Source organism: Microplitis mediator, chromosome 6, assembly GCF_029852145.1.
Source record: "Microplitis mediator isolate UGA2020A chromosome 6, iyMicMedi2.1, whole genome shotgun sequence".
Taxonomy (NCBI): Eukaryota; Metazoa; Arthropoda; class Insecta; order Hymenoptera; family Braconidae; genus Microplitis; species Microplitis mediator.
The window spans coordinates 19,891,045-19,919,039 of record NC_079974.1 but is presented as its reverse complement, the minus strand read 5'-3'; the positions used below and the strand labels follow the sequence as shown (position 1 = coordinate 19,919,039).

At 28.2% G+C, this 27,995-nt stretch overlaps 4 protein-coding genes across 11 annotated transcripts; 2 read left to right on the top strand and 2 right to left on the bottom strand.

The window, feature by feature from the left end:
- The first annotated feature begins 105 nt into the window (after nt 1-105).
- Nucleotides 106-10,133, top strand: LOC130669766 (relaxin receptor 2). 4 transcript variants are annotated; one of them, XM_057472823.1, is made up of 4 exons: nt 234-249; nt 2,546-2,986; nt 6,681-6,936; nt 8,811-10,133. In XM_057472823.1, the coding sequence occupies exons 3-4, from the start codon at nt 6,697-6,699 to the stop codon at nt 9,678-9,680; spliced, it is 1,110 nt and encodes a 369-aa protein (XP_057328806.1). In that variant the 5' UTR covers nt 234-249; nt 2,546-2,986; nt 6,681-6,696; the 3' UTR covers nt 9,681-10,133. The 4 variants fall into 4 exon arrangements, with proteins under 4 accessions (XP_057328808.1, XP_057328806.1, XP_057328807.1 ...); XM_057472825.1 differs by lacking the exon at nt 2,546-2,986 and having other exon boundaries at nt 106-249; XM_057472824.1 differs by lacking the exons at nt 234-249; nt 2,546-2,986 and adding an exon at nt 5,447-6,098.
- Nucleotides 10,134-10,195: 62 nt separating this feature from the next.
- On the bottom strand, nt 10,196-13,766 carry LOC130669761 (myb-like protein V). Of its 5 annotated transcripts, none has more exons than XM_057472814.1 (9): nt 13,546-13,766; nt 13,118-13,257; nt 12,987-13,046; nt 12,845-12,913; nt 12,642-12,773; nt 12,390-12,500; nt 11,249-12,322; nt 10,476-10,596; nt 10,196-10,400 (listed from the first exon to the last, which is right to left on the bottom strand). In XM_057472814.1, the coding sequence occupies exons 1-9, from the start codon at nt 13,642-13,644 to the stop codon at nt 10,281-10,283; spliced, it is 1,926 nt and encodes a 641-aa protein (XP_057328797.1). In that variant the 5' UTR covers nt 13,645-13,766; the 3' UTR covers nt 10,196-10,280. The 5 variants fall into 5 exon arrangements, with proteins under 5 accessions (XP_057328797.1, XP_057328798.1, XP_057328799.1 ...); XM_057472815.1 differs by having other exon boundaries at nt 12,642-12,770; XM_057472816.1 differs by having other exon boundaries at nt 12,642-12,759; nt 12,861-12,913.
- Nucleotides 13,767-14,893: 1,127 nt separating this feature from the next.
- LOC130669915 (NADH dehydrogenase [ubiquinone] 1 beta subcomplex subunit 3) lies at nt 14,894-15,631 on the top strand. The gene is made up of 2 exons (XM_057473066.1): nt 14,894-15,056; nt 15,158-15,631. Exon 2 carries the CDS (start codon nt 15,163-15,165, stop codon nt 15,508-15,510), a length of 348 nt encoding a protein of 115 aa, XP_057329049.1. The 5' UTR covers nt 14,894-15,056; nt 15,158-15,162; the 3' UTR covers nt 15,511-15,631.
- A 25-nt stretch (nt 15,632-15,656) lies between these two features.
- On the bottom strand, nt 15,657-24,362 carry LOC130669914 (meckelin). The gene is made up of 12 exons (XM_057473065.1): nt 24,140-24,362; nt 23,901-24,062; nt 23,532-23,830; nt 22,754-22,951; nt 22,260-22,678; nt 22,024-22,189; nt 21,338-21,622; nt 20,777-21,274; nt 20,440-20,702; nt 20,192-20,372; nt 16,013-16,223; nt 15,657-15,880 (listed from the first exon to the last, which is right to left on the bottom strand). The coding sequence occupies exons 1-12, from the start codon at nt 24,318-24,320 to the stop codon at nt 15,657-15,659; spliced, it is 3,087 nt and encodes a 1,028-aa protein (XP_057329048.1). The 5' UTR covers nt 24,321-24,362.
- Between the last annotated feature and the right edge of the window lie 3,633 nt (nt 24,363-27,995).

The following is a 27,995-nucleotide window of genomic DNA, read 5'->3' as shown; positions in this document are numbered from 1 at the left end:
TTCTCGCTTTGAATTTCAGTTAGTATCGAGTGGGTGTCATATGAAGGGTCAAGTCTTTAGATAACAGAAACTATATTTCTCAGCGATTGAAAAAAAAAAAAAATTTAATAACAAATAAATGATAAAAGACTGAGAAGAAAGAGCAATGAGTGTTTATAATTAAACAAATTATTAATTGTTTAATAGTAACACAATAAAATTGTCTCGCGTTATAGGATTTAATTTCTATAATAAAGAAGTTACAATAATGTAAGTGAATAATTTAACGGAAAACCGTCACTATGTACCATTTATATATACATACACAGGTATTAACAGTTGACCTACTTGTAAAGTCTCAGATTTTCTCTGTAATTATTATTTAAATTATTACTCGAGGGTTACAGCACATGCATATCAAGCAGTTCCAGTTTACATGCTTTTGTGCCATTAATATAATACTTAAACGTCTACTTATTATTTATTGCCTGCTAACATAACATTGTTCCGATAGACAAAACACCATAGTCCTCATCACCATGCTATTTTTTTTTTATCAAAATATTTAGTGTAACAAAATTTATTTTTTGCGTCGTACTATTCGCCGAAAAATTCAATATGTACTCGCGTTCAATATTACCAATGACGCAGTATCTTTCCTTCTATTCCTGGGTATTAGGAGTGATCCTTCGTACATATCTATATCTATATCTACACTGTAAAAAGAGCGTGTTAGAATGAAATAACACTGGTGTAGGCGGTGTAAGTTGACGGTGTTAAATCGGTGTAAAAAAAAATTCCACGTAGAAATTAGAAAAAAAAGTATCACATTCAAAAAAATATAAAAATTTCATGAATATTGTCTGGAGGAAATTTCAATATGCACTCGCGTTTAATATTACAGATGACGCAGTATCTTTCCTTCTATTCCTGGGTAGGAGTGATTCTTCGTACATATCCATATCTATATCTAAACTGTAAAAAGAGCGTGTTAAAATGAAATAACACTGGTGTAGGCGGTGTAATTTGACGGTGTTAAATCGGTGTAAAAAAAATTCCACATTGAAATCACAAAAAAAAGTATCACATATAAAAATTTAATGAATATATTCTGGAGGCAATTTCAATTGCTATGTACTTATTTAAATCATCATTTGTTATGCGTACACTGTAAAAAATTTTTTGGACACGGTGTGGTGTAAATGTGTCGGTGTAAAAATTACACCAAATTCGGTGTTAAATATTAGCGTTGTGAATTTAAAATTTTTACACCGCCAAACGTGTAAATGTTTAATTCATGATAATTTTGCGTTAAGAAAATTAATCATAAAAATATTTAAATTATAAAAATACTATTTAATATCTATAAAATTAATGTAGTTATTGATTAAATAGTTAAAAATATTCAATAATTGCTTGTTGCTCATTAATAAAAATTACAACGAGTAACATGGAATGGTGTAAAAAGTCGATTACACCGTGGAAAAATTACACGGATGGAAAATTTACACCGAGAAAATTTCACACTATGCGGCCGTGTAAAGTTCTCCAGGTCCATTTTTACACCGAAATTTTTTACAGTGTAATTTATTTAAAAATTACACAATTTTACCCCCACCATTTCAATCACCGATAATTTAATTAATTAATAAAAATACTGTTTATCTGTAGTGATCGAGTAAGCAAAAATATTCACGTTAAATCTTTCCAACTCCGAAAAATATTTTAACACCGGGAAATTTTTTACACCGGTAAAGAATATTTACACCTTCAGCGGTGTTATTTTACACCGTTTTCGGTGTTGAAATTTAACACCAAAAATTTTAACACCTACACCGCCTGGATTTACTCCGTTTTTTTTTACAGTTTGTATACATAAATTTACACTCTATACATTCATACATGTATGAAATTCTCGTAATTAGTAGATTACGTGTTACATCTGTGTACAAAGGACATGGAACGAGGTGTAGGCTGAAGGTAGCTGGTGGTGTAGGACATAATCTAGGACAATGGAGCACGAGGTTCTTGTTCGGGAGCGATCGGCATGGATCGTAAAAAGTTTTTCCTTTTTTCCAGCCAATAGGTATAGTAGTACCAGTTGAAGGACAACGAAGGCGGGAATATACCATATTCTGTTCATCACCGGTCTGTTTGTGTTATGCTCCATTCTACTTATATTTTTTAGTGTAGAGAGTGAAGACCCTCTACAGTCTAGAGTTTAGTCCAGGTGGATTCGTACAACGCCAGCTACAAAAAAATAAAACAGAGGGTCCTTTTTCCCTCTGCGTAGTTACTAACATATATACATGCATACACACATACACGTGACTTGGAGTAATTTCAACCCCTCGTGGCCTTCGTAGCAGCTTCACTGACTATCGCTCTGCTGCATGCTGACTTAAAACTGTGTTATGTGTCCGTTGCCTGGCATTTCTACTGTATACTGTATGTAGAATTTCTGCTGGTGTTGCTGCCATGCTATTGTACTGTTATGTTCCTTCCTACCCAACGTTCCACGCTCAACGCTTCACTTTACTTAGCTGGAGAGTTTGTTGTGTTGTAGGTAGTAGTAGTACCAGATAGAGAAGTGGACTCATACGAAACGAGGGTGGGAGTAAAAGATTCGAAGGCTTTGCCGGCGTTGTGCCGCGTCAGTCTTTGGAGCCTGCAAGAATAGTCCGACTGGAAACTTACTCTTTTAAAAAATAACTTGCGTACTACGTGTTTGTTTAATTGTTTACCAATTGTTTGATCAATTACTTTTCATATTTAAAAAAGAATCGAAGTCTGCCATCGATAATTATTTAAAACTAATGGATATTTTTTTTTAAATTTACTTTTACTTGTTTAAATTTTTTTAAGTGAGTGATGTTAAAGGACTCACTGGAAATTTAAAAACTGACGCCTGTATGATGAAACTTCATGAAGAAAAAATAATTAATTATAAAATAATTTACAACAAATTCATACATTGGAGCAGTTAAAAAAAAAAAGTATAAATAAGGTGAGTTGATAATAATCGGGGGTGGAAAATTAAACGTAACTCCTCTTTGTTTATAGCTTACGTGCTGGTTATCTTGTTACGACGTGTGACGTAGTTATATTTTGTTGTGCGTGTGAATTTGAATTTATTTGTGTTGGTAAGGATACAGACCAGATGTTAAGATTAAGATTTACTTTGAATATACACACATATTTTTTTATTTATGGTATGCATTCTATTATAAATACACAGAATTTATAATTTAAAAAAAAAAGTTGTAAAAAATTTATGTTGCTGATCAAGTATATAAAGAGCGAGTTTGTTGTATTTATTTAAATGTTTATTATTTTATACATGTTGCAATACATTAGCATCATGATGAAGATTTAAAATTTATATTTCAGACGTACGATCAGAGGCTTACCGCATATGTATACATATATATATCTTGTATGTATGTTATAATCTTTTAAAATGTACTGCAGTAGCTCTAGATATTGGGTGTTAAACACGTGGCTCCGTTTTAAAATCTAAACAAACGTCAATTGATATATATATATATTTATATGTATGTATATATAAACAGTTATTCAGTTTACTATATAATCACTTCTCAGGATTAACATAAGGAAAAATCCATAGTTTTTTTCTACACTTTTTTATTTATGAGTAATTTTACGTGACGTTGAAATCAGATAATGGATATATGTAGAAAAAAAATAACTTGTAGAAATATATATTCTTTTTATGAGTGTGATGTAGCAGACGTCAGACAAATTTAAAATTATTAATGAATAGAGTAAATAATTAATAAAATAAAATTTTTCAAAAATGCGCATTTGAAAAATTTTAAAATAAGTGCATTTTTTATAAATATATTTTTTTTATTATTTACTCCATTCATTAACAATTTTAAATTTGTCTGTTGCCTGCTACATTCACACTCATATTCTTTTTACCGGAAATTATGCTATTGAAAATTTTAAATTTAGTATTTTTAATGAAAAAATTTAAAAATTTAATTAAAAATCATTTTTTTAGTTAAAGAAATCGGAGCTCAGCTGCTTTTTTTTGGAGTACTGTAAATAAATTGTGATACTGAAGTTAGCAGGCTTCTGATAATTTTTAGATATTTTTTAAAACGATAAATTATTTTAAAAAAATATTTTTAAAAATTGCACTTATAGTTTTTTTAATTTTCTACATGTGCATATTTTTTTTTCTTTTTTTTTTTTTAATTAAGCTGTTGAAAAAAAAAATCAAAAATTCTTAATTGTCTGCTAACTTCAGGATCATAATAAATTATGATACTGAAATTAGCCGACGTCTAATAATTTTGGATTTCTTAAAAAACGATAAATTATAAAAAAAAATTGCACTTATAGTCTTTTAAATTTTCTACATGTGCATATTTTTAATTTTTTTTTCTTCAAATTTAATTGTCCTTAAAAAAAATCAAAAAATTTTTAATTGTCTGCTAACTTCAGGATCACAAATAAATTACGATTTTCTTCTATCAAGAAAAATATTCATAAATTTAAATATAAAATTAGTGTAATAATTTTTGTTGATTTACTACTTAAGAAAATATTGTTTTTACAAAAGTTAATTTTCTTCAGTACATATTTTCAAAAATTTCATTCATTTTTCTAAACTAGATTACTCGAGTATTAATAGATTTTTAAAAATATCAAATAACTTATAAATTTAAATGGCTATTAATGTGTTCTATTTTTAATTATACTATGACATATAAATCACAGAGTATCTGTTAATCGTCAATTAAAATTCAAATTTAAAGTATCTTTGATCCAAGATGGAAAACTAAGAATATTAATCAATGTTGCCTTGGTAATCCACTTGAGGCTTTAAATATATGTTGCAATAATAATAAAAAAAATTTTTAGCTTAAAAATAAATAATAATTCAAACTAGATAATTGGTTTGTTAAATATACTCTTGCTGTTAATTTAAATTGATTTATATCCGCCGTTCGCTATTGATTGATCGATCGGCGTATTGGTATTGATAATAATAATAATAATAAATATAAGTTTATTACATGTGTGTATATATAGCGGGAGATGTGTGCGAATGTTGTTAAGGTTGATGTATAACAGGTGTACGTGGAATGATTCATGAAAGATCGAATCGACGATTGTTTTATACCATAGACTACTCAGGCAGTCGAAACAACTCATTTGTACGACGTGCGTACTATATAAATCGACGTTGTAATAATATTTAAATGTTGGAGTTTATTTATGTATATACTGTAGTATGTACTACTGTACATACACAGTACCCATACTAGTGTAATTTACTGTAGTTGGAGTAGTATTAAATGTATTTGTATATATAATGTACCGCATGCCGACAGCCGGAAGATGTTTTGAACGATGTCATTATATACTTTTAAAATATTATAGTATATTTTTAATATTTTTTAAAACATGACACGATGACATGTTTGATTGAGTAGGTCATTAGTTGCCTTATCATCAATAGTCTATCTTATCTTGTCCAAAGATTATTTACTTTGTGCGCAATGATAACACTTTCAGTTGACATCTCATTTTCTTTTACTCCGTTCTCTTTTTTCAAACACTTAGAACAACACTTGTCGTTAACGTCAACGTCAGTAGTTAATAATTAAACATTTGCTAATTATAGTTTATACTTTTTTTTTAAATTTTACTTCGCAGACTCCATTGATTTAAAATATGTGTCGAAAACAATGTCCTTGTTGTATTTTTAATTGAACTCCAGCTATGAGTACATACGAGTTTGAAAATCATGAATAAATTAACAACTTGCCCGGTTCCTGAAATAGCCTATTGTATAAATTCGCCAATTATCTGCCTGTAGTCTAGATTTTAAATGGCTCAGACTTTTTTTTATTTTTTAATGCACAAGTTTTTAAAATGTGGTTTTAGTTAAAGTGATAAATAAAACAAAAATTATGGCAGATGAGTGGAGATCATTAAAAGTTTATGATGAAAACATTTGAAAGCGAGGAAAAAAAAATATCTGTCTAAAAAAAAATGTCAAACTTTATTTTTAAATAAATATTTTAAAATTGGGCTCAAGTAACGCTTTTGTCATATTCTATGTGGAAGTATTTTGTATCTAGGTGTGTACAGTATTTATATATATAGACATATATTTATCTTGAGAAAATTTTAAGTGATTAGTCATTTAAAAGTCAGCAAATGTCTTGACAAAGCAGGTGTGACGAATGGAGAAAAAATGTCTGAGGTTTAAAGTAAAAAATAAAATGCGGATTGTTGTTAAACAATTGTTATCAACTTATTCAAAGAAAGAACTCTTATCCGTGTTACGTGATGCTTGAAAAAAGAAAGAAAATATTTTTTTAAACTCAAACTTTGTTTTATTATAGACTGCAATGATCTAATACTTGGATTTAAGAACTACTTTGTAGATTAGTTTCTTTTACTTGATGTTTTTTTTTTCATTTTTATTCTATTTGTTTCCTGAGGATAAACTTAAGCCATAGGCTGTGTTGCTCTTGAAAGTCGTCTCGACTTGTACGATAAATCCTATTTTTGAAGCACATAAATGAGAGCTCCAAGGTTCACCGGTACAAGATTGTTTTGTTCTTGTTCTTGTAGTTTATTTAAAAATTCCCCTTATTGATATTCATCCATCTGAATATTATTATAGTTATAATAATAATTTATCATTTTTGTTACAGATAATACGAACCGGAAATGGCAGCAATAATGTCTTCATTAATGTACATTTATTTTGTATTGACAAGTACGTTAATATCAGCGGCACCTGATAATAGCGGCTCATTTATTGGCTCGGGAACAAATACACTTTATTTTACAGAACGAGATCCTTCTGTGAGAAAATGCCGGCATAGTAAAGTGTACGGTATGGTACAAGCCATGTGTGCTGATCTAAATCTTCAACAAATTCCACCAAATCTTCAGTCAAACATTCAGGTTTGTACTAAAAATAAATTGTTTTTAAAAATAATAAACTTAAATTTTTTAGTTAATGGCCCTTTTAAATAGACGCAGTACTCGGTATTATAAAACTTCTAAACTTTATTTTTAAAAACATGGCGATTAATAATTTATGTAATTAAATTTTAAATTATTATTTAAAAGTTTTTTTATAAATTAAAGTAATAATAACGAGCGACTGCAGTCACTATGTGACTGCCCAAATATCACTACTAAATTTATAAAATACGCAAAAAAAGGATTTCTTGCAGCAACAAAATTTTAATTTGCACCAAGAAATTTTATGCATTATCAATTAAATACAAAAATTGTCTTGGGCGAGAAAAGATTTTTTTGGTCAAGAAATAATTCCTTGCACCAACTAATTTTTTCTAGATCTAAATAAATTTTTGTTTTCAATTCACGATGCAAAAAATTTCTTGGGGTAAATAAAAATTTTTTTTAGGCGAGTAAAGATTTTTTGTGTCAATGAATCCTTTTTTTTTCTATGCACTTTTTTTTGGCTTTGAGAAGCTTCCTAAAACCAAAAGGGAGCATAAAAATCTGACATTTTGGAATAAGTAACGCGATATAAATAATATAGCTATATATTGAGTGACATTCAGTCATATTTAGTGACAGAATAATTAAAGTATTAATTTATTTAAAGAAAATAAATACGATCGTCTTTTTTCGCGCGTAATTTAAATGTAATTCGAATGATATAGATAAATCTATTTATCTCAATACTTGGCAATTAAAAAGAGTTTGAACTATGAAAAGGTACAAATTCAAGTCAAGACCTATCTAATGATACCAATTTTAATAACATTAATTAATTCTATCATATAGATATGGCGGGAACAAAATTTTCCTTATTCTCTTAATAATATATATAATAACCAAATTTTTAAAATATGATTTGAATTTAATTGTTTATTAAAATCTCTACTGTAAAATAAACTCTAGAATCTTTTGTTTATTTTTATTATTATTGAAATTTAATAACACAAATCTTATGATTAACTCGCAAACTTATTGATTTCGATGATTGTGTGATCATGGGATTTTTGAAAAAAAATCTACACACTGTCAAATTTTTTTTTATTACTCTCTAAACATGAATTAGTGAAAATAAGTGAATATTCACTAATTTCAAGTGCAAACCGAACCAGTAATTTCAAAAAGTGGTTCGGTTGGCACTCAGAATTAGTGAATATTCACTTATTTCACTTATTCATGTTTAGAGAGTAGTCGTCTTATATATATATATTTTTTTTTTCACTGATACCAAATAAATTTTTACAATTTTTTTTATCATAGAAGACATGGCGTAGACTAAATTTTTTTATTTTTTCTTAATTATATATATAATAATTATATATTTTCAGTGACAGAATAATTCAAATATTTATTTATTTAGTCTTTTTTTCCCGCGTAATTTAAATGTAATTTGAATGATATCCATCAATTGATTTATCTCGATATTCAGCAATAAAAAAGAGTTTTAATTATGAAAAGGCACAAATTCAAGTGAATATTTTCTTAACGATACCAAATTTGAAACACAACTGATTCTATCGTATCGTATATGGCCGGAACAAAATTTTCCTTATTCTCTTAATAATAAAAATAAAATCAATAATGTTAATCAAAAAAAGTTATATATTAATAATTAAATGAATTAATTATTGTAAGAATATGAAGTAAATTTAAATATTAAATTTAATCATTGGCTCGTGTAATCACAACTCAAAAGGTCATGATTTATTAAACAATCGTTTTATTAGTTTGATAACTCAGTAGTTAAATATTCTCTGACTACAAGTTAATTTAAATAATTATAATATTAATACGTATTGATTTTTCAGGTACTAGAATTTTCAGGTAATCGATTGAGAGAACTAACTAACAATACGTTATTATCATATACAAGTCTGTCATATGTTTACTTTGTCGACTGTTTTATTCGTAATATCGAAGACGGTGCATTTATGAAGCTCAGGAATCTTCAAGTGTTAGATTTAACAACCAACGCGATAACTGATTTACCTATAAATATTTTGTCGTTACCACAACTAAGAAGTTTATATTTAAGCGACAATAAACTTAAAGACGATGCTCTAGTACCGATATCATCAATAGAGGATTCAAATATTGAAATTTTAGATTTATCTCGTAATTTATTAACAAAATTACCACCAGCACGTGCTCTTACTCAACTGAAAGAACTTAATGTGTCTGGGAATTCCATATCATTTATCAAAGCCTCTGAAATCGCAGCATTTTGTTCCCTAAAGACTCTTGACATTTCTCACAATCCCGTTGTGTCAATCGACAATTGCGAATGTCAAGAAATAAATGCGTGGATTAAATTCAATAAAATAAAAATGATTCCACCAAAAGTCAGCTGCAGTAGTGCTGATATTCCAACCGAGGCTGCTAAATGTATTTTAACAACTCCATCACCTGAACGATTGATCTCCAATGAAACAATGCAAGTATATAATAATTGTAAAAATAATATTGTAATGCGCGAACAATTAATCAAAGCTCGCAATACGTGGATTATTGTGTCTTCGTGCCTTGGTGCTATTATTGTTATCACACTGATAGCACTTTACTTAATACGCAGACGTAATAAAAAACGTAAATTTCGTAATGTTAAGAATGATTTGGCGGCAGCTCATAACGTTAATGACGAATTACTTAATGGAAATAGTATTAATGGAAAAAAATAATTATAATAATGATAGTATATTTATCATTACTATTAATTTATAAATTATTTTTTTTATATATATTATATATATTTTTTGTACAAAACTATGTTATAATTATTTATTCGTAGTGTTAATTTATTTTGTGATGTAATAAATATGAGCGAGCATTTGTATTTAAAAAAATAAAAAATCACACACGTATATATGTATATATATATACATTTGTAACATAATATCAGATTTTAATCAAACGAGACGGAGTCAAATTCAAAGTTATATAAGATCCGTCCTTTCTTCTCATCAAATTCATTATTTTATAATAATGTCTAGTAAAAATAAATTTATCATTAATTTTGACAACTAAGTCAATTATTCAGGATTATAAAATATTGTGTTGTGTTAAATGTATTTTTTTTTATTTAACTGACGTAAAATGTACAAACGTGTTATAAAATAGATGTAATTATATGACGTAATTGTTATTTTTTAAAAATATTTTACCCTTGCTTAAATATGAATTTTTTTTTCATCTTTTATTTACATTTGAGTATAATCACTTTAGTAATATATAAAAACTTAACAAAATTTTCTACTAGTTTAAAAAATAAAGACTTTTTTTTAACTATGGGAATTCGCTAATTGCTTGCGGATATTTTCAGGCAAATTATAATCTTCGAGTTTGTTGAGCATACTGCGAAAAGAGGAAAGTAGTCCCCTCGCAGAACGATTGGTCAAATACTATTAGAGAAAAAAGTTTATAAGAATTTAATAGATATCAATTTAATTAGAGTTAATGAAGGAATGAATACTTACACCTTCATCAATCATATCTTGCCAAACCTTCATAGATTTCGCCTCATGAAGTCGGTTATTTTTAATCAGGTACCACAGCATCCCGGTCTGTTCCCATGGTTCATATGATTTACTCTTGTCACTAAAATGTCATAAATATAGGATTTAGTTTACGTTAATTTAAAAAAAATTAATTCAGATAAATATGGTGGCCACAGATTTTTGAAACTGAAATTCCCTGAATTCTCCAGATGTTCCAGTGAAATAATTAAAAAATTCCCTGACCATTTGTAATTTTTTCACACAGTTGAAAAATTTATGTTAAATTTAACTCTAATCACATGTCCCAAACGGTCCACTCAATTTTTTGTGTTAATTTAACACATGATATTTGTGTCCAACAATAATACAGGTTTAAAAGTTGTTGAGATCAGACAACACATTAAACTTTAGTTAAATTTACACTTGATGGTGTCAAATAATTGACACAAAATATATAACCATTTAATTTTTATACACAAGAACACAAAATTTTAAACTGTGAACTATTGAAATCAATTCCTACTAATTTTTTTCAAAATTGTATTACAATCGCATTCGCGCCGCGCCACTTTTTGAACAGTTGACGGAAAAAAAATTTATCAGATTTCTTCAGCCAAAAAAAAAGAAAGTAAAATTTTTCCAGCTTTGTGACAAAATTCCCTGACTTTTCCAGTATATTTATAATTCCCAGACATATTTAGGTTTTCTGTTTTTCTGGAAATGTGGCCACCATGAATAAATATATAACTTACGATTTATTTTTTGGATTCAACATATGGGATTCAACATTTATACGTTCTTCCAACCACTTAATGCGATTGTTGACTGATTCATCTATAGAATTATCATCTGAACCTGAACCACTATCTTTTATATCTATGATATCTCCATTGGGATTAATTTTAGACTTAAATTTCTTACGATATTCTTTTTTCACTTCAAGTTTATTATATTTTGGGTTCGTTGATTTAGTCGAACTGTCTGCAGCAGATGATTTAGCAGGTAAGCTATCAGGTTTTGCTGAATGTTTTTTCGAATGAGACTTTTTCGACGGACTTCTGACTATTTCATCAATATCCGAATCATCATCCAGTATTTCTACATCTGGATCCGTGTTAATGCGCGGCTTACTTGACAAATTATTGTTTCTTGGTGACCTTCGTTTTGAGTAACGCTTTTTATTTATTCTAGTCTCAAATGACTCATCATTGGAAGACGACGGTGAGCCTGGATATACTTTTTTATTCATTACAATCATTGTTTTTTTATCAGAGTCCTTAGAACGTGTATTAATTTCTTCCGATGTTCCTGGCTGAGGTTCTTTGGATGCACTCGACTTCGGACCCTGGACATTTTTACCATCATTCGGACATGATTTCTCAGCCGCTCTAGTTTTCGAGCGAATTATATAACGATCAACTTTATTTACTTTTTTGGATCTGCTTGTAGAATAATCACGATCAGAAGAACTTTCACTAGATAAATGTATCATTTTTTTCTTTTTTCTCGCCGGAAATGTATCAGATGCATTAGAATCTATACTTAATTCACTGGATCTCTCGGACAAAGAATTATCAAAATTTTCATAGAAAGATTCGTCAGATGATTCAGTATTTCTACGTGATTTCTTTTTATTTTCATATGTTATAAACATATCATCATCTGAATCCTTTACAACTTCATCTTCTTCGCTCTGTGATACTGATAAATTTTCTACATCTCTATGATTATTTTCTGGTGTTTTTTCTGACATTGAATTTTCAGTGACTTCTTCAATGGACGACAACTTTTTTCGTACCACGGGTGCTTCTGGTTTATCAATTATTCTGAAATATTTAATTAGTCAATAAAAATTCAATACTAATTCTGATGTATATAAAAAAATTAATTTACAATTTTTCGCATCGCACTACTACTTCTTTACACACAAGTTTTGTAAGTGGATTTTTTTCTTTTGATGCTGAATTTATACCATCAATTTCTTCATCGAATGTCACATCACTGCTGTAAATATATTTTAAATTATTATTACAAAATCAAGTATAAAAAAATATATATGCACAAGTAGGGTTCGAAATATTTCTAATAATTATCTAGTAGAGAACGTGGAGCCGTAAAACTTTAATTAATAAAATATACACATACTTCGTGACTATTGAAACATTAGTACTACTTCCATCATCACCAGAAATTTCGTCATCAGTAGCAAGGGAGTCATCTTCCGAAGCTAAAAGATCTGGTGATTCTGCTGGGCAAAGATCTTCTGCGAATAGGCTACTGATTATTTATTAACAATGAAAAAATGATTAATTAATTAACACTATTACAAAATAAATAATTTATCATACCTAGATAATGGAGTACCTGAAATTTTTTTATCTCCATTATCCTCTTCATCACTGATATTTGTTTTTATTCTATTGAAATAAATTTACGTATTATAAAATCATTTAAAATTAGATTAGTATTGAAGATAAGTAATTAAATTACCCTGGTTCATTCGAAATTGTACTTTCGCCATGACTAAAATTACTGATAAGATTACTGATGCTAAAAAAAAAAAAAATAGAATAATTATATCGTCTAGTGAATTGATAAATTTATTGAACAAAAAATATTACCAGTAGTTTTCTAACTCGGCCAGCGAGCCACTATTAATACTGTCATGTAGATAATTTACAGAATGACAAGTGTTAGGATTGATAATTGTTATTCCATTGGCATTAAATGATTGCGGTAAAGTGATTTCACCGCCATGACGCTGTAATTAAATTTTTAAGTTAATTATGAGTGTGAATGTAACTGACAAGTGACAATTTTTTAAATTTTTGAATAAATAAAATTTAAGTAATGAAAGAATTTAAAACTGCGAATTTGAATCCATGAAAAATTAGTGCGCGCGTTTTTTAAAATTGCATTATTTCAATTTATTTATTTAAATATTATAAAATTTTTTGAGTCTGCTACACTTATGAGAAAATTTTATATTTTTCTTGATAATTTTCTTTTTGAATATAAATATTATTGTTTACATTTTTGAATTACTAACCTCGATAGAAGTTGCAAGCGCGTGATACTCGTTGAATTCAAAACCAATGAGATTAAATTCCAGTTGTTTTCCATCGACCGTAAATATTTCGGAAGCCATTTTTGCTCGAGACTTTTTAAAATTTTAAAATATTTTCATTATATACAATAATTAATTGAGAATAAATAAATTTAAAATAGTACTTTATTAACATGTTGTGACAAAAATAAAACAACTGCGGTTTTTTTATACTTGAAAGTGAGGAAACTTCAATTGCTGCCATCTATGTATTATGATAATTTACAATCTATAGATATACCAGGATGAATGTGAATGTAGCAGACATCAGATAAATTTTAAATTATTAATAAATAGAATAAATATTTAATAAAATTAAATTAAAAAAAAATGCGTGTTTAAACATTAATGTGCAATTTTTATAAATATATTTTTTTTAATTATTTACTTTATTTATTTATAATTTTAAATTCGTCTGATGTTCTGCTACATTACACTCATATAGCAGCAATAAAAATTTATATGATACCAAAATTAGCCGACGTCTATCAAATTTTGAATTTTGTAAAAATCGATAAATTAAAAAAAAAATATTTAAAAAATTGCACTTATAGTTTTTTAAATTTTCTACATGTGCATATTTTTTTTTAAATTGAATCGTCGAAAAAAAAATTTGAAAATTTTGAATTGTCTGCTAACTCCAGGATTATAAATTTATTCCCGGGTTTAAGAAATCTCGTGTTGAAAAACTGACCCTTAATGATTTGGCTGGATGATTAAAGAACTGTAATGAAAAAAAAAAATATAAAAATATATATGAAATAAGGAAAAAATTGCAAGAAATCGGACATTAATATAAACCCGAATCAATAGTAAAACTAATGTTCATATTCAAATAAATTACAATTGTTTTAAATTCTTGACTTTAACTCAACTATTTAACTATTATTTATGATACTGAAGTTAGCAGACGTTTAATAATTTTTGGATTTTTTTTTAGACGATAGAAGATAAAAAAAAAAAATATTTGAAAAAATTGCACCTGTAGTTTTTTAAATTTTTTACATGTGCATATTTTTATTTTATTTTTTTACAATTGATTTATTGAAATACGAAAATTCAAAAATTTTTAAATGTCTGCTAACTTCAGGATAATCTATTATTTATTCAAATTTATGATTAACTACAATTAATTAACCAACAATAAGTCAGCTTATCGTTAAAAATTTGTGTATCAAAAAATTAATAACCGCGGTCTTTGTTATAAATTTCAAATTTATTTACGTGACATTAAAACTAAACGTTCCCGCCATCTAGCGAATTAATTATCAACTAAAAAATATATCCATCCAAGTGTTCTATTCTATTGATAAAAATTTCATCGTTAGACATCTGTTTTTAATAAACTCTCAAAATTATGTAATTTTTTATTTATATTCAAAAAACTGTTATTAATAATAATTAACAAGTAATTAAAATTTACTAAAATACATCGGAGTAATTTCTAACCCCAGGTAAATATTTAGTGTATTCATTATGTCATTTATTGGTCGATTAATTGATTTATTGTGTCTTCTGTAATTATATTTATTTACTGTCATATTTTTTTATTTAGAAAACATGGGTGGACATGGAGATCATCATGGAGATCATCATGGACCTCCGAAAGATCCATACCGAGTACCAAAGGCTGAGGAATACGCCAAAATTGAATCCCCAGAACTGATCGAGCTTCAGCAACGTCTAGCCAAACATGGTCTCAAAGATCCCTGGATGAGGAACTACAATTGGACATACCACAAAAGATATGGAAGTGGTTGGGGTCGGATGGGAAAAATGATGTTTCGTGGTGTTCCATTAGGAGTAGGTCTTTTTGCCGCAACTCTTGGTATTGAACAAGTTTTTGGTATTGATTGGCATGCACACCATCATGCACACGAAGAAGGTCATAATGAGACTCATCACTGAGTTATAAAACACTCGTGTTAAATAATATTTAATATAAAAGTGATTCAACTTATTGTTGATGGTGGTGTAGTTGATAGGTATGTAACTGTTTAAATAAATCGATAAAGCTGGTAAAAAGTTATTAAGTTTATTTATTTATTGTTATTTTACATGAGAAATCGTTCGTCGATAAGTGTCTTACGTGAAATATTTTCACTTTGATTTAATTGGGCGAGTAATGTCAATATTTGAGATAAAAATATTGTAAAAATTGCTGACAGTATATAATTATTTCCTAAGACTAGGGTAAATAAAAATGTCGACAGCTCAAATGTTGATAATGTCCACTCGTTGCCGTGAAAAATAATCGTATCAAAAGAGTAATTATTATCTGGAATAATTTTTAATTAATTATTAGTATATTGTGTGACGAGGGATGAAACAAAATGATTTCAGACCAGGGTGAAGTTGGCTGACATTCGCAGTCTGGATTATTGGGTAGATTGTAAAGACGATTACTTACCAATATAAAAAACAGTTTTATCACTAGTATCTACCAGCTCAATATCACATAATTTTTCTAGTAAACGTCTTTCTTTAACGGTATAATCATTATTTACATAACAATGGTCTAAAAAACCACATAAAAATTTACGTAATTTTAAATGGGTCTTGCAACGTTCATTCCACATTGATAATTTTGAAAAATGACGTCGTGAAAAATTTCTCGCATTCTAAAATTACGTAAAATTTATTTATTAGTCATGATTTAAAAATCATTGCTTTAAGGCTGGGCCGCACCTAAAGAACTTTCGAATTTTCGAATTCTAATTATTTATTAAATAATTATAACAGCAATTTTCTTAGCTTCTGACTATAAGCAGAAGACTAACTTCCTCGGAAGATTTTCATCATCCGAGTCCCATAAATATTCAAAAAGTAATTAGAATTCTTAAATTCAAGATTTCGTTAGGTACGGCCAAGCCTTAATAAATAAATAAATATAAATTGCAATCATTAATTTAATTACTAAAATAGTATGACCGTGAAGTTAGCCGACACCCGCCATTTTAAAAATGAAAAAGCTTATAACTTTAGGAAAAAAAAAAATTTTCAAATTTAAAAAAAATGCTCGTGTAGATTTTTCAATTTTCTAGACGAGTATTTTTATAAAAAGATCAAAAAATAAATACTCGGGGTACAATTTGAAATTAAATTTTAAGATTACTTATTTTGTATTCAATAAGTTTTACAAACCTCATTACTTTTTGATTTTGATATATAATTTTTCGAAATCTAGACGAGTATTTTTTTTATTTTTCACTTTTCCAATTTTTTGATCTGGAAATTAACCGTTTTCCAATAAAATGTCTTGTAATATGAAAGAAAACAAAAATTTTGGAATTTCGAAAAAATACTCGTGTAGAGTTTTCAATTTTCTAAACGAGTATTTTTTTTAAACGATCAAAAATACTCGAATTGTTATTTCAAATAAAAATTAATTAATAAAAATATCAATTATAATTTTTTTTTTATATTATATTTTTCAAATTATTAAAATGATTATAACTCGGACTTTAGCGACTTGGCTCGTAGGACTTTTTTCGAAGGGAATAAAATTTCCTATAAAATTTTTATCAACATTTTTGATGTACTTTCATTGGTTTATGTTCTGCAAGCCAGTAAAGGTCAATTTCATAGGAAAAATGAGTTCCGCAACGGACACAAGTGAAACAGCTGGAATTACAGCTAGGTAACTATGGGCACTTTTGAAGAACACCAAATGCCCTACAATTTGCGACCAAAACCGCCTTGATATCATGAAACGCAGCTGAGTATTGGAAAGTTAAAAAAAAAGTAATTTAATTTACGTGTATTTTAAATAAGAAATCTTTGAGATCTAATGGCAAGTACTTAGCATTGGAATTAAGAGCTCATATTTGATGAGAAATTTTTTTTTCGATGAAGATTGCTCAATCTAGGACTCTAATATTTTTTTTCCTCCGGTATTATCTGTTACTTTCGATTAAAAGAGTCTCAGAAATCACCAGTTAAATTCTCTGGAAATCCCAGAGAAATCCCATAGAAATCCCATAGTCAAATTCTCTGGAAATCCCAGAGACATCCCATAGAAATCCCATAGAAAATATAGACCTAGCACTCGGAGTTTTAAAAAAAATAGAATTATCGCAAGTTAAATTCTCTGGAAATCCCAGAGAAATCCCATAGAAATCCCATAGTCAAATTCTCTGGAAATCCCAGAGACATCCCATAGAAATCCCATACAAAATATAGACCTAGCACTCCGAGTTTTACAAAAAATAGAATTATCGCAACTTAAATTCTCTGGAAATCCCAGAGACATCCCATAGAAATCCCATAGAAAATATAGATCTAGCACTCCGAGTTTTAAAAAAAATAGAATTATCGCAAGTTAAATTCTCTGGAAATCCCAGAGAAATCCCATAGAAATCCCATAGTCAAATTCTCTGGAAATCCCAGAGACATCCCATAGAAATCCCATAGAAAATATAGACCTAGCACTCCGAATTTTAAAAAAAATAGAATTATCGCAAGTTAAATTCTCTGGAAATCCCAGAGAAATCCCATAGAAATCCCATAGTCAAATTCTCTGGAAATCCTAGAGACATCCCATAGAAATCCCATAGAAAATATAGACCTAGCACTCGGAGTTTTAAAAAAAATAGAATTATCGCAAGTTAAATTCTCTGGAAATCCCAGAGATATCCCATAGAAATCCCATAGAAAATATAGACCTAGCACTCCGAGTTTTAAAAAAAATAGAATTATCGCAAGTTAAATTCTCTGGAAATCTCAGAGACATCCCATAGAAATCCCATAGAAAATATAGACCTAGCACTCCGAGTTTAAAAAAAAATAGAATTATCGCAAGTTAAATTCTCTGGAAATCCCAGAGAAATCCCATAGAAATCCCATAGTCAAATTCTCTGGAAATCCCAGAGACATCCCATAGAAATCCCATAGAAAATATAGACCTCGCACTCCGAATTTTAAAAAAAATAGAATTATCGCAAGTTAAATTCTCTGGAAATCCCAGAGACATCCCATAGAAATCCCATAGAAAATATAGACCTAGCACTCGGAGTTCTAAAAAAAATAGAATTATCGCAAGTTAAATTCTCTGGAAATCCCAGAGACATCCCATAGAAAATATAGACCCAGAGATATGAGATTTTGCTTGAGCACTTAAAAAAAAAAAACTTTTTCTCACCTCCGGGCGGAAAGCGTCAACTTTCGTCCCGCTGTGCAAAACGAAGTTGCCGCTTTCCGCCTCCGTCGAGGAGAAAAATAGTATACACTCCTCGGGAAGTAAATAAGAAAGCCTCAGATCACATGTTTGTTGACCTCGGCTTCGCCTCGGCCAACAATTACATGTGATCTGAGACATTTCTTACTTTACTTCCCTGGGTGTGTAATATACTATTGCGGAAATGAATCACCCTAATATATATATATATATATATATATATATATATATATATATATATATAAAATATTATTTGAAATTTCAAAATTTATAAACAGCGTCAAAGCTTTTTAATTCTGTCGTAAGTACACTCTCGTAGTCATAAATACGGGAGCCTCCGACTATAAATTTGAAAAACAAATTAGCTTTTGATTAATTATAAATTCATGAATTTTTATTTAAAATAACAATTCGAGTATTTTTGATCGTTTAAAAAAAATACTCGTTTAGAAAATTGAAAACTCTACACGAGTATTTTTTCGAAATTTTAAAATTTTTATTTTCTTTTATATTACAAGACATTTCATTCGAAAACGGTTAATTTCCAGATTAAAAAATTGGAAAAGTGAAAAATAAAAAATATACTCGTCTAGATTTCGAAAAATTATATATAAAAATCAAAAAGTAATGAGGTTTGTAAAACTTTTTGAGTACAAAATAAGTAATCTTAAAATTTAATTTCAAATTGTACCTCGAGTATTTATTTTTTGATCTTTTTATAAAAATATTCGTCTAGAAAATTGACAAATTTACACAAGCATTTTTTTTAAATTTGAAAATTTTTTTTTTTTCGAAAGTTATAAGCTTTTTCATTTTTAAAATGGCGGGTGTCGGACAACTTCACGGTCATAAAATATTACTCAGTAATTTTAATCAGTAATTTAATTATTTGGTCTTGTAAATTAAAATACTTTTTCTCGCCTCCGGACAAAAAACGTCAACTTTCGTTTCACTGTGCGAACCCTGATTAAAAACTCCGATTGAATCCAAAGAATTCGGATTGAAAGTCTATCGGATTTCAATCGGAATCAATCGGAGTTTTTAATCAGGGAAACGAACTCGCCGTTTCCTGCCTCCGTCGAGGAGAAAAATAGTATAAACTCCTTCGACAGTAAATAAGAAAGCCTCAAATCACATGTTTGTTGACCACGGCTTCGCCCTAGCTGTGTTATATACTATATTTTCAAACTTTATTAAAAATGAGTCAATGCGGATTTAAATTAAATCCAGTTTACTACAAAATCACTTCGCTGGAAAAACGAACTGAACTCCTCAATTTTCTCCGTATGCGAAGTGATTTTTTTTCTCACTCCGGAACTCTGAGTAATGGAGAGAATTTGAATTTAAATAAAAACCTAAATCACTCCCGTTTTTTTACAGAGTAGTAATGTAGTTAATTAATATTATTTTTACCGAATTGATTGAACCTAACAGAGTATTGTAAAATACTCTAAATGTTTTAGAAATACAGACAACAAAAGTCTGTTCAGTTGTTCCAGGTATCAGACCTCTGTGTGCGCATAAATTATTTTCTTCTCTCTGTAAATCGCTTATCAGACTCATGAGATCTGTATCAGCGAATCCATGGACAGATCTAAATTAAACAACAATATTTAACTAATTAATTACCAAGTAATTAGTCAATGAAAATGATAAATTACCTGCCATGAATATAATATCCATAATAATCATCCGTAAAAATAAAAAGGCTGATATTGGCAACAGAACACAAGTCAACAAATCCCTGCAGACTATTTTTAACATATTTTTCATATAAACTCACTAACAACCATTGAAACAAATAAACAATAATGTATATCATCACACCCACAGCATATTGTAATATAAAATTATATTTTACTAATTCATTTTCACTCATAGACATGTCTGGTAATGCCAGACCCAATGATTTCAATCCAATTACCTTTAAAAAAAATTTTTTTTCTTACTAATTATTCAATTTTATTGAGTAATAATTAATTACTTGATTCGTTTTACCTCAAGTATAAAAATTGTCGTGAATATTTGAAAAGAAACGCTGGTTTTTCTTTTAGTTTTAATACGCAGCCATTGGCTGATAACAAAATAAATTCTCCATACACTGACTAACCATTTGTCATTTGAAATATTTTCAGTCTCATTTCCGTTTAAAAAATTTTTACTGCAACGTAATGATTTTTTTGATAAATTACTTCGATTTGTTGACTGATGACTTGGAGTGCTCGTATTAGAATTTGTATTATTGGTATTTAAATTTGTATTATTGGTATTTGTCGGGCTTGATTTCGATGACGTTTTACGTTGGGTATCAACTATTTCTGATATAGTTTGCGGTGACTGTTGGTCGTCATTAAATCTTTTTCTATAAGATTTTCTTAATGATGTATGGGGAGAATCGTAATTAGATGGAGGTGGATTACGTTGTGATTGTTCCCAATCAATAAAAAAAATATTTATGTTTCTATGACGGTATATTAAGTAGAGTACTCCTACCATCTGTAAATAAATGAATAAAAATATACATTTGTTAATTTAGGTTGCGGTAAATAATTGACTTACTTTCCCACCGAATGCTGTGATTGTTGATATTTTGATAATCAGTTCGTAATAATCATCTGGTAGTAAAATATGTAAGACTGTTTGGCCTTTGTAAAAAATAAAATAATAAATACATGCAGTTGTTGATACTAGTAACAGAGCATTTCCTATTGCTTCAAATGAATTTATAATAAAAGAATTTAATGTAGAGACGCTTATCAATGAATATGAATTTTTTTTACAGCAGCTCCAGGTTTTTAATCCAGCGTGCAGTAGTGCTAAGCTTGAAAAAAATCCTATTGTAATCTAGACAAGAAAATTGTGAATTTTTTTTTTGGTAAATATCAAATTTATGTTCCAGCAAATAAAAACGGATGTAAATACAATTAAAAATTATGCGATTGCGCGGGTAAAAAAAAATTAGTTCTGAAAATAGTTATCATGAGAAGACACTGGAGTTTTCAGTTAAACTTTTTTGTAAGTTAAAAATTTTAGTCGTGATTTTTTTAGTTGCAAAAAATTTCAACTTAAAGTTCAAATTTAAAAGTTACATGAGAGTAAAATGAATTAAAGTAAAAAATTTATGACTGAACAATATTGTTTTTCAAATTTAGATGAAGTTCAAATATATCGAAGCAGCAAATAATATTTTTTATTTGCACATCAGTCTTTATTTTTTGCTTCGTTTGATAAAAAAAACTTAATACCTCAAGCGCTCCTTTGAATTCTTTTTCATTAACATTGAAAATAACTTTATACTCAACAACTAATTCGGTATTTTGAATTATATCTTGATGAGACAATTCTCCATACTCGATGATAATTAATGGCGGGAATATTTTACCTGGTGCATCTCTCCCTCGCATTTTTACTCTGTGGTAAATTTAATTTAATTTAAATATTTTATATTTTTAAGAAAATTTTTCCGTAATTGATGACTTACTGTACAGTCAATGATTTTATGTAACGTATTACAGAAGGCTCAGGTGCTTTTGAAAAAGTTAAGTTGCCTGAATTTGTTACTTCGAAACCAGTAACACTGTCTACAGTAAAAAATTTACGAGATAATTGCAAATGCGACAGATTATTATCATCATCATCATTGAATTCTATATTTTTAATTAAAATTGGCAACTCAAATAAATACTTTTTTTTATTTTCAGTGTCATAGTACGTCAAATAAGGAGTTACAAATTCAACCTTTGAATTTAATAAGTCTTTAGCATTTAATTTACATTTTTTTATAGCATTTATACCAAAACGAATGTTTTTAAAAAATGAACATGAAGGATTCCATTGATTTATTGATTTAAATTTTCCATTCAGTGAATATGTTGATGCAGCAAAATTCATTTTACTGAACTGTAAATTTTTATTAATAATTAAAAAAATTTTCATTAAATTTTTTTGTTAATTGAATAAAAAAAATTAACTCACTGTGTGATTGCGTAGTAAAGTAAAAGTCAATGGTATATTTTTGAGATTGAAAATTTTTTTTCTTTCCTCATTTGAATAAAAAAGTCTTGTTGAATTAATGTACTTATTGTTGATAAATAATTTACAAGGAAAGCTGTCAACTTGAAGAGTCAAAAGACAAATATGTGAAAGATGTTCACATGCTTCGTTATTTTTTTTCTATAAATCAAATAAATAATTAATCACAACGCAAATTAAACCTCAATTAAATGAATTAAATAGGGGTGTGCGAATATTTGAATTTACGAATTATTCGTCTCGAATCGAATCGAATTATTCGATTCGAATAGTTCGAATTTTTCGAATAATTTGAATCAAACCAAATAATAAACTAATTATTAAATTAAAGAAGAATTCGTATTCGTCGTAGTTATCAACATTTTTGACTTCCCGCTAAAAAAATTTTAAATTTTCAAAAATTCGGGAATTTATTGGTTTCGGTCCGATTTTCGAAAATCGAATTTCTAAGAGATCTTGCAGACTGTCTGACATGGAAAATTTAAAAAAATTTTGCTGTGTAGCATGTTTTATTTAATTTATGTAGATTTTTCGTATCAAAATACGAAATTTACCTTTTCATTCCGGATATGACTGGATGACTTTTTTTACAATAAAATTTTTATTATTTTAGTAATGAGTTCTATGAAAAAATATTCAAATTGAGTCAAATATACCCGAATATTCGATTCGAATGATATTCGCACACCCTTAGAATCAAATGAATTTAAATAAAATTTACTTGACATAATTGATTAGCTAAAGGTAATTCAGTTCTCAAGTAATAACTATCAATAACTTGTCTTTGATAATTGACTAAATAATTTTCTTTGACATTTATCCAATTTGATGAATTATTTTGTAAGCAATATTTCAAAATTCTCTCATGTAAAATTGTAGCAAAAATTTCATTTTCGTAATTTTTTGTTAATATTATCGAACAGGGAAGACATTTACTGTTGTCGACTGACAGAAATGAATTTTCCGGGCATGGAAGACACGACAAATTATCGAGTAACGTTCCATTATGATGTCTTTCAACTGAAAAAAAATTTTAATGCAAAAGAAAAATGACTTTTAATATTTTTGAACCACAAGTTAATTTTCTTACTTTTAATTTCGTTGTTATAACACTGGCAAATATTTTCTTTACAAGGGATGCAGTCATTTTCATCAAAAGTAAGAATTGTCGAATATTCACAACTCTTACATATATAAGAACCATCATCTGATTCAATTTGTTTGCTATTTTTATCACAAATACATTTTGAATCTATTTAAAATAAACAAATTATTAATAAAAAATTGCTTGTACACAATAATAATTACTCAGTAACTATTGGCACTCACGATTTTCTGATGATATTAAATTATTAGGACATTTTTTACACGTAAAATTATGAGGGATGAATAATTCACTGCGACTACACTCTTGAGGATTCAAATATTCAAACATAAAATCATCAGGGTCACTTAGAATATGATCAATTCGATACAAAAGTATCAATAAAATTTTTAAATAATAGTTCATTGTTTGGCAAACTGTCAGATTAAGTTATCATGAACACAATAAAAATATATACGTATGTTTATTTGTTGTCATACAAGGTAATTATGTTTCCTAGCAACCAGATTAATGGGGGAGGAGAGAGGGATTTAACTGGACACAGAAAAAAATAATTTCCTGGTGCAAGAAATTTTTTTTATTAAAAATTGAAAAGAAAATTTTTTTAGGAAAAGAAAAAATTTCTTGGCTCAAAAAATTTTTGCAGAAGGCTGGTGACTGGGTAATAAACCTGGTCATTATTAAGGCGTTACAATTTCAGTGGCTGTCTTTTTATTTGCGTAAAAACATGTAAGTATAAATAAATTATTTCTGATAGTTATTTTAAAATAAATAATTGGATTATTTGAATTATTATCAATACTAAAATGTAAGAAAACAAAAACAATAAAAATATTACATTTGTCAAAAATTTACAATTGTTGTATTTAAAATTCAAATATTTATTCTCATTGTTGGCGTTTGTATTTTCATAATTTCAGGAGTTAATAATGTATGAAAATCATTACTGTGAAATTTTATAATAAATTTGATTGTTATATTTATTTATTTTGAAGTATGAATTATAATTATGTATAAAAAAAATATGATACTGAAATTAGCTGACGTCTAATAATTTTTATAATTTTTGCAAAATAGTAAATTATAAGAAAAAAAATATTTGAAAAAATTCCACCTATAGTTTTTTGAATTTCCTACATGTGCATATTTTTGTTTTTTTTATTTTTTAAATTAATTGTTGAAAAAAAAAATTTCGAAAATTAATCTGCTAACTTCAGGATCATAAGAAAATAATGACACTGAGATTAGCAGACGTATAATAATTTTTGGATTTTCTTTTAAAACGACAAATTATAAAAAAAAAAATATTTTAAAAAATTGCACTTGTAGTTTAATAAATTTTCTACATGTGCATATTTTTAGTTTTTTTTTTTTGTCATCGATTTGTTGAAGAATAAAATTTGAAAATTGTTAATCGTCTGCTAACTTCAGCATCATAAAAAATAATTGTGTTAAATATTTATAACTATTATATTTATATTTATAATAAAAAAACATTATATATTATATATCTATATTCATATATATGTATGTATATTATAAAAAAAATAAAAAACAATTGACGATCGCACTGCCCTCTCAGCTTGGCAGCCAATCGCCGTGCGCTATTTTGGCTCGGGTGATTCCGACGACGAATTTAAATCTTCGGCTCTTGTCGGCTCGCGTCGCTCCTCATTTCTCAACGAGTCGGCAGCCAGCTCACACGTCTCTTAGCGGAGCTCCGCTTATTTAATTCTTTTACTTAACTGATTCAAGTCATCTGGTAATAATTTATCACTCATTAACTTCAGAAAATAATAAAAAATACTTGGTCATAAAAATTAAAAAAAAAATAATCGATATTTTAAGCTAAAAAATAGCATTGATTCACTCGTTGCTCGAGGCTGGCTAATGACTCGAATATTTAAACTCGCCGTCGTTTTTTAAAATTAATAACTGGGTAATTATTCAATATACGATTTTTTTTTTAATTAAAGGAGACATTTAAATAAATCAATCAATTTGAATTAGAAAATTTAGTATTTTTTTTCTTTGTTAGAAAATTTGATTAAATAAATAAATGACATTATTCTTATTTTTGCTCTGATCTATTGGATTTAATTTATCAGTATATTTAAAAAATGTTTTAGGACTGAAGGGCAAGAATTATTCGTATCGTTGGAGATGAAGACACAGGATTTTGATGGGTAAGAAAAATTTGCGGGAAGAAAGATTTTGAATGCTGAACATCAGCGCTGTAGTTTCAGAAATAACCGTCGGCGCTGTGCGCATGTGCAGATTCAAATAGAGAGCAGTCAGCCAATGTTCTAAAACTGTCATGTCTACTACTCAAACATCTCTCGGGTGAGCTCCGTTTATTTAATTTATTATGACACTGAAAGTAGCAGACTAGGAAAGAAATTTTCTTTTAAATAAATAAACAAAATACAAATAAAAAAAAATTTTTAATTGCATGTCAATAACTTTTGTGCATAATAAAAAAACTTTATTTTATTCATTAGTTTCTTTTTTATAAAAATAAGAAATTGTCTGATGTCTGGTATTCGGTCTATCGCATAATAATTAATAGCTACTTAACTTCTTAAAGAAAAATGAATCTGAGATAATAGTTTTTGAATGATAATAAATATATATTGACTACAATATGAAATTTATCATTGGGTTTCTTGAGGCCAGTCAACAATTCGAATTTTTTTTTGGGGTGTCGGTTTTTTTGATTAATATCATAGTAATAATTCAATATTTAGTTTTTGTTTTGTCTTTGGCGCGATTATTCAGATAAATCAATTTGAATTATGAATTTCATCATTATTTATTGTGCTGCAACATTTAATTTAATAAATTCTGTCAGAAACCAACGTAGATCTTGAGTTTCTTTATATATTAATTCCATTTACGTTTAGCGCAACTAAGGTAAAAGACCTAGTACCCGATCACTCCATGTATTTGTATAGATATATGTCTATATTTAATAAATATATAGACAAACAAGTACATGAGTGATCAGGTACTAGTTCCTTGATCGGGTACTGGGTCTCTTACCTTAAATATATTTATTTTTGCTAAAAATTTAAATTTTCATTTTTAAATATTCGTGTATAAAATTTTCTAGCTGGGGCCAAGACTGTTTTGTATAAAAGAAAAATCTACAGTTCCTGGTTGAAGACAAATGCAGTACAACTATTGGCGCGATTCTGATCATGCAGCGCTTATGCTAGTCCTGGTTGCCGATAGCGCAGAAATACGGCCGCTGAGGTAATTTTTTTTCTTTTTTTCAAACATAAATAATTTACAGAAGAAATTTTTCATTCTATCAATTACCAAATTATTAATTGTGACTATTTTTCTTTTGTTACAGAAATTGATAGAATTGTCTGCTGGTCTGGATATTTCTCAGCGTGGTGAGTGACTTTCTGCATGATATATCTTTTTTTCATAAATCATTATTATTTTTATTGATTTCCTTTTGACTCGAGTCGAAGTCGTAGGCTCATATTATTCTCTGATTTATTTCCCTTTTAAATTCGAACTCTAAAGGTTAATTTTAGTCGAAACTAATCGTAAATCAAATTTTTCGTGACGCGTTGTCCGAAGGTCGTGTTTTACGATGTCACCGCCTTTGAGTTTTCTACTTAAAGACATTATAATGAACGAAAAACGTTTATATTTTATAGTTATTTCCAATAACAGCAAATCTACGGGCCATTTTTCATGAAAATACATCGACAGTGTCATCCTCATCCATCCTTATATGGCTCATAAGTAAAAAAAAACATTTTTTTAGGACTTTTTGAAGTCTTTCGTACTAAAGAGCATCAAAATGAACAAGAAGTATTCATATTGGGTGGAGTTATTCCCCACCAGAGCAAAATTACAGACTACTCTTGGTAAAAATATACAAGCACCTTGATCAGTCTCCACCCATCTCGTGCCTCTAGTTGAACAAGAAAATTTTCTCGAGACTTCTTTGAGCTTCTACTAGAAGACAACGTAAAGAACAAAATACGTCAATATTGTGAGGATTTATTCCCAACACGAGTAAAGTTAAGGGCTGCCCTTTGGAAAAAACAAAGTCATTCG

Coding starts and splice junctions, on each gene's coding strand:
- LOC130669914 (XM_057473065.1), bottom strand. CDS start 24,320: ATGAACTATTATTTAAAAATTTTATTGATACTTTTGTATCGAATTGAT. Junction 20,373..20,439: donor GGATATTATATTCATGGCAG/GTAATTTATCAT, acceptor TGTTTAATTTAG/ATCTGTCCATGGATTCGCTG. Junction 15,881..16,012: donor TAAAACTGTTTTTTATATTG/GTAAGTAATCGT, acceptor AAATTATTCCAG/ATAATAATTACTCTTTTGAT.
- LOC130669915 (XM_057473066.1), top strand. CDS start 15,163: ATGGGTGGACATGGAGATCATCATGGAGATCATCATGGACCTCCGAAA.
- LOC130669761 (XM_057472814.1), bottom strand. CDS start 13,644: ATGGCTTCCGAAATATTTACGGTCGATGGAAAACAACTGGAATTTAAT. Junction 13,258..13,545: donor CGCTTGCAACTTCTATCGAG/GTTAGTAATTCA, acceptor ATTTAATTACAG/CGTCATGGCGGTGAAATCAC. Junction 12,774..12,844: donor TCAGGTACTCCATTATCTAG/GTATGATAAATT, acceptor ATAAATAATCAG/TAGCCTATTCGCAGAAGATC.
- LOC130669766 (XM_057472825.1), top strand. CDS start 6,697: ATGGCAGCAATAATGTCTTCATTAATGTACATTTATTTTGTATTGACA. Junction 6,937..8,810: donor ATCTTCAGTCAAACATTCAG/GTTTGTACTAAA, acceptor TTGATTTTTCAG/GTACTAGAATTTTCAGGTAA.